The sequence below is a fragment of the Salmo salar genome, chromosome ssa08, assembly GCF_905237065.1.
Source record: "Salmo salar chromosome ssa08, Ssal_v3.1, whole genome shotgun sequence".
NCBI lineage: Eukaryota > Metazoa > Chordata > Actinopteri > Salmoniformes > Salmonidae > Salmo > Salmo salar.
In genome coordinates, this window is record NC_059449.1 from 27,446,210 (window position 1) to 27,452,928 (window position 6,719).

Here is a 6,719-nt window from a genome sequence, read left to right on the forward strand (position 1 = left end):
CGTTAGTGGACTGTGTACTTAGTAAACACAAGCGCATGTTGAAACACTGTTTTGTAACAACCGTAGAGAGAGTTGACAGCTTTTCACTGAGCGTCGTTACAACAATGTCCTCAACAACTTTTCCAGCGGGGGTGAAGGAGTTGTGTCCCAACTGAGCGGGGTGGGTGGTGTGTGTGTACTATGTAGGGTAGACTAAAACACCCTGGACTGGTACCGGTCTCTAACTCACCGCTATAAGTGTGTTGTTCCTCTGCTCCGTGGAAGACGCCGACTCGGGGTCTTGCTGTTTACTCTGATGCTTGCTGTTGGCACATTTCTTGGCCCTCTGCTCCAAGCTCCGCTGGTACAGACTCACCGTCTCCCTCCGTTCAATCTCCAGCTGCTCGGCGTGGGCTTGCTGGTAACGGTTCTCACAGTTGACGTGGTGCCGCCTGCACCCCTCTATCCTCTGCCGTAGCCTCTCCACTACCGTGCTGTGTTTGGGGATGCCCACGTTGTTGGGGTTTCCACCCGGGTTCATGGCATTGTTGTTGATGCAAATGTTACTGCCGTTCGCGGCAGCGGGGGTTGCAAAGTCCCCCATCATTCACCCGAAATGCTAGTATTTTGGACTAAGTTTTTCTTCCCCTCAAGCCTCAAAGTAGTCTCTTCGTCTTCTAGACTAAATGTTACTGGGAGATGGGAGATGGTAGTTAGGCTAAATGACGAACAAGACGGACCGGGTGATTCAAATGACCGTAAGGACAGTAAACAAACGGTGATCGGTGTTGATTGCTGTTCCCTCCTTCGGGACAGGACGCGGTGTCTCCACCATTCAACACTGTTTTCAAATATCACCTTGTCCCGTTCATGAAAAACACCGATCACAATATCCCATAGCCCAGCACGAAGGCTTCAAGACCGAGCTAGCTGCTCCGTAAATCAACACAACAACCGCGGCCAGACTATTAGTAAAGGTAATAACTCCATAGGAAACAACCGGATATTAAGCTACAGGCGATCATCACTACCCCCGAACTCCACTCACACACATAACAGACCGACGCTGCCTCGAGCTCGCCGTTGTTTTATTATGTTGTCCTTTGTGAAAAAGTTTTGCTGTTTGAACCGAAGGGGCTCCGGAGTTGCTCCGTGAACTTGCTGCATTTCATTGGTTAGGTCGGTAAAAAAATCCCTGAGCCGAACGTGAAGAAGAGTTGTCGTGATGGGGATCCGGGTCCCGTGAACTGGTGCACAGCGAAATCCTCAAGACACCGCGGTGTCCGTGATCTCTCGGCTGGTCGCTAGTAGCTGTTCGCTGCCACCATCACAATAATCAAGACCTATCCTCCTCCATGCCAGCGGAGCGATATCAGGACAAGAGTTTAGTCAAAACCAGCTAGAGGCTGTGAGTAGCCCGACGGCACCGAGGAAAACCCGGAGTGGAGCGGCATGTTCCAGCCACGCCGGATCGGTAACGAATAAACAGTAGAATGAAAGCACAATACATTTAGGCCTAGTGGCCGGTCACTGTACTTACCACCGGGCAATGCAACGTCAAAGCAATGTTGTAGCTCACAAATATATAATGGCAATTCAAATCAAATCAAAGTGTATTGGTCGCATACACATGTTTAGCAGATGTTATTGTGTAGTAGCGAAATGCTTATGTTTCTAGCTCCCAACAGTGCAGTAATATCTAACAATATAAAACAATACACGCAAATCTAAAAAGTAAAATAATGTAATTGAGAAATATTAGGACGAGCAATGTGAGTCCGGAATATATATATATATGATAGAACATAGATATGGACAGTATTATGATAGAATATATAGTATATCTGTAGAATATGTAGTATATCTGTAGAATATGTAGTATATCTGTAGAATATATAGTATATCTGTAGAATATGTAGTATATCTGTAGAATATATAGTATATCTCTGGAATATGTAGTATATCTGTGGAATATGTAGTGTATCTGTAGAATATATAGTATATCTGTAGAATATGTAGTATATCTGTAGAATATATAGTATATCTCTGGAATATGTAGGATAGAATATGTAGTATATCTGTAGAAAATAGTATATGTAAAACAATAGTTAAATAGGATACATTTGGACTAGAATACAGTATATACATATGAAGTGGGTAAAACAGTATGTAAACATTATTAAAGTGACCAGTATTCAACGATTATGTACATAGGGCAGCAGTCTCTAAGGTACAGGGTTGAGTACAGGGTGGTATGCCCGGCTAGTGACAGTGACTAAAGTTTAGGGCAGGGTACTGGGCGGAGGTAGACCAGTGGTGACTATTTAACTGTCTGGCCTTGAGATAGAAGCTGTTTTTCAGTCTCTCAGTCCCAGCTTTGATGCACCTGTACTGACTCCACCTTCTAGATGGTAGCGGGGTGAACAGGCTGTGGCTGAAATTTCTCCAGCCTCCTGAGGTTGAAGAGGTGCTGTTGTGCCTTCTTCACCACACTGTCTATGTGAATGGACCATTTCAGAATGTCAGTGATGTGTACGCCGAGGAACTTGAAGCTTTTCACTTCTCCACTGTGGTTCCGTCGATGTGAATAGGGGGTGCTCCCTCTGCTGTTCCCTGAAGTCCACGATCAGCTCCTTCGTTTTGACGACGTTGAGGGAGGGGTTATTTTCCTGGCACCACTCTGCCTGGGCCCTCACCTCCACCTTGTAGGCCGTCTCATCATTGTTGGTAATCAGGCCTACTACTGTTGTGTCGTCTGCAAACTTGATGATTGAGTTGGAGACGTGCGTGACCAAGCAGTCATGGGTGAACAGGGAGTAAAGGAGGGCACGCACCCTTGTGGGGCCCCTGTGTTGAGAATCAGCGTAGTGGAGGTGTTGTTGCCTACCTTCAACACCTGGGGGCGGCCTGTCAGGAAGTCCAGGACCCAGGTGAACAGGACGGGGTTGAGACCCAGGGTCCCGAGCTTAGTGATGAGCTTGGAGGGTACTATGGTGTTGAAGGCTGAGCTGTAGTCAGTGAACAGCATTCTTGAATAGGTATTCCTCTTGTCCAGATGGGATAGGGCAGTGGGCAGTGTGATGGCGATTACGTCATCCGTGGATCTATTTGGGTGGTATGCAAATTGCAGTGGGTCTAGGATGTTGGATAAGGTGGAGGTGATATGATCCTAAACTAGTCTCTCAAAGCGCTTCATGATGACCGAAGTCCGTGCTACGGGGCGATTGTCATTTAGTTCAGTTACCATTGCTTTCTTGGGTTCAGGAACAATGGTGGACATCTTGAAGCAGTTGGTGACGGCAGACTGGGAAAGGGAGAGATTGAATATGTCCGTAAACACTCCAGCCAGCTGGTCTGCGCATGCTCTGAGGACGCGCTTAAGGATGCTGTCTGGGCCGGTAGCCTTGCGTGGGTTAACACGCTTAAATGTCTTACTCACGTTGACCACGACGAACGAGAGCTCACCGTCCTCATGAGCGACGGTGTCCCTCATCAGTGGTGTTTGTATTTGTATTTTTGAGAGCCTTTAGAAGGCGTTTAGAGCAAGACGTCAGTGTCCACGACGTGTCTGGTTTTCCCTTTATAATCTGTGATCGTCTGGAGTCCCTGCCAAGTACGTCTCATGTCTGAGCTGTTGAATCGTGACTCCACTTTGTCTCTGTACTGACGTTTTGCCTGTTTCATTGCCTTACAGAGGGCACAACTGAACTGTTTGTAGTCGTCCATGTTCCCAGTCACGTTACCGTGGTTAAATGCAGTGGTTCACGCTTTTAGTTTTGCGTGAATGCTGCCATCTATCCACGGTTTTTGGTTTGGATAGGTTTTAATCATCACAGTGGGAACAACATCCCCAAGTTATTATATATATATATATATTTTTTTTTTTTTACAGAATTGAACCATTTACCAAAAGGGCATAATTTATGGTTGCGTAGAACACACACACACACACACACACACACACACACACACACACACACACACACACACACACACACACACACACACACACACACACACACACACACACACACACACACACACACACACACACACTCTCTCTCTTTGTCTATGATCCAATAGGGTTGGAGCTGACTTGGTGGCCCGGGAGTGTGTGTGTGTATTATATCCTTTTCTAGCTCCCCGAAGGTCCAACACACAGGAACAAAAAGAGAGAGGAAGGCAAAGGACATGAAGTGGACGTAGGGCAGGTTAGAACCTGTCAGTTTCCTGACCCCACATCACAGAAGAGACCCTCATCATCCCAGCCATTATGATGTCACAATGCCATGGAACATTCTGACATCTCATTGTGATTGTGACATCACAATAACGATTAGTTCAGAGAGAAATTCATACACCTCTCCATTGTGATGTCACAATAACAGATTATTGGCAAAATGACATAAAGATAATATTAACTATAATAATTTATTCAACTTTATTCCAAAGTGCTTGAAAAAGCAAAACAAACAAGAATGAAAAAATACGGATTTATGATAGAGAAGGTGTGGACTCTGATTTTTGGCCAGAGTTGAAAGTTGAGTGTTTCAAGCCTACAGCATATGGAACCACATGGCTTGAGCAGTGGGAAGAGGTCAACAGGGGGAGATGAGTAGGTCCTCCATTGGCAGGCAGCACAGTTCACTCTTCATTGAAGGCGCCTCACCAGCGCCTCGCCACCCCGCCGTTGACTCTCTGGTCTTGTAGAACGAGATGAAGTTAGTTTTTGACTTCTCTCTCACTCAGGATAATGATGACAGCCTGCTCATAACTTCGTAGGAAACCTGAGCAATGAAATCGTCCCTACCTGCTCGCCATGCATTGAAGTTCTCTTCATTGGGTCAGGAAGCTGTAGAAGTAACAAAACATAGGCTGAAGTATTCAAATCAAAATACACTAGCTAGCTAACCTGGTAGCATTGCTAGCTAGCTATCTTCAGAAAGATGATTTACTGTGAATTCACGGGCAGGAAACAAATAGATGCAGTCCAAACTTAATCTAGACACAATTGGCAATAATAAATAAAAAAACACTGAAAAATGATTAAATATTTACAAAATGTACAGGAGCTCTCTGCCTAGGCGACCTCACGGTGCTATAGCAACCATGGAACTTATTAAATAATCATTATTTATATTTATTATAATTTATTACATTTCTTTAGTGCTTTTCATAGAATCTCTAAGAGCTTCAAGAGCAAAACAAACAAACAAGTAATATATCATGACAGGTCAACCAATAGAGGCCAAGTCTTTGAAAGCTGCATCCTCTGAAGATAGAGAGGGTCAGTTCATGGCTTGAGGGGAGGGAGCTAGATAGAGGATGCTAGATGATATTGATGGAGTCTGCTGATAATCTTGTAGGAGGGCACGTCTGGGAACCAGCCTGAGTCTTACAGCCACTGGACTTCTCCTCTTCCAGTCTGCGTAACACCCACTTGGGTGATTCCTCAGCAGCTCTGGGCGCCAGAAAGATCACCACACAGAGTTCAGATGAATAGCCAGTCGTCCTCACTACGAGTCCTCTGCCTCAGCACTGCTCTGTTCCTCTGTCTTCCATTCCTCTCACGCTTCAGGCGACCCCTTATGTTCTCAAAAGATCAGGAATTGGCAGCCAGGTGAAACAAAAAAGACGGAATTGTGTCCAGATTCATAAAAAATATAAAAAAGATAGCTGGCCAAGCCAAAAAGTTTTAACCTGTCAGTCAATCTGCAAATTTGTGGCTTAAAAACACCAGATAAATGCATTAAAAACTCTCCGTTATCAAAAACAAAACAGCTGCTAAAAGAACACAATTAAAAACACCTAAAAATAACTAAATACGTGAACATTTATAGGAGCTCTTTGCTTAGGGCACCATGGCAACTATAGAACTATGTCAGAATTTAACAATGATTTCATTGTTTTAGCACTATGCTCAGAGTTCTAAAACTACGGCATGGGAAATGGTTCAAAACTACGGCATGGGAAATGGTTCAAAACTACAGCATGGGAAATGGTTCAAAACTACAGCATGGGAAATGGTTCAAAACTACAGCATGGGAAATGGTTCAAAACTATGTCAGAATTTAACAATGATGTCATTGTTTTAGCACTATGCTCAGAGTTCTAAAACTACGGCATGGGAAATGGTTCAAAACTACAGCATGGGAAATGGTTCAAAACTACAGCATGGGAAATGGTTCAAAACTACGGCATGGGAAATGGTTCAAAACTACGGCATGGGAAATGGTTCAAAACTTCGGCATGGGAAATGGTTCAAAACTACGGCATGGGAAATGGTTCAAAACTACGGCATGGGAAATGGTTCAAAACTACGGCATGGGAAATGATTCAACGCACCAATAAATCAGCACAACCTTTTTCAGCTTTTCATATTGGCGAGGTATTGGAGGTAAAATTGGGAGCATGTGTACTGTGCTAATGACGATGCAAAAAAGAGCAATGGAGAGCAATGTACAGTATGGTGAACTTAGCAAATGAGGCATGGGGGGGCCGCCATTTTGTGAGAGCTAGATGAGCAACGTTGGCAACAAATCAAGAACCATTGTCTTTGTCTGTACTCTGTTTCTTATGATTTCCTCTTCTTTATCACCTACATGGTAGTAAATTCATCCATCACAAAAACATTTTGATCCACATCTGTGTTTTTTCTGGACAGATTATAATAACTGGCATAAGTACTCTCTCTCTCTCTCTCTCTCTCTCTCTCTCTCTCTCTCTCTCTCTCTCTCTCT

General features: G+C 44.3%; 1 protein-coding gene across 1 annotated transcript in view; it reads right to left on the minus strand.

Moving 5' to 3' along the window:
* The window catches only part of maml3 (mastermind-like transcriptional coactivator 3), a 266,132-nt gene extending 264,690 nt beyond the window's left edge, over positions 1-1,442 (minus strand). The window contains exon 1 of the mRNA XM_045723115.1: positions 230-1,442. Coding sequence (XP_045579071.1) covers positions 230-586 — 357 coding nt within the window. The 5' untranslated portion in view covers positions 587-1,442. The remainder of the gene's footprint in view (positions 1-229) is intronic.
* Between the last annotated feature and the right edge of the window lie 5,277 nt (positions 1,443-6,719).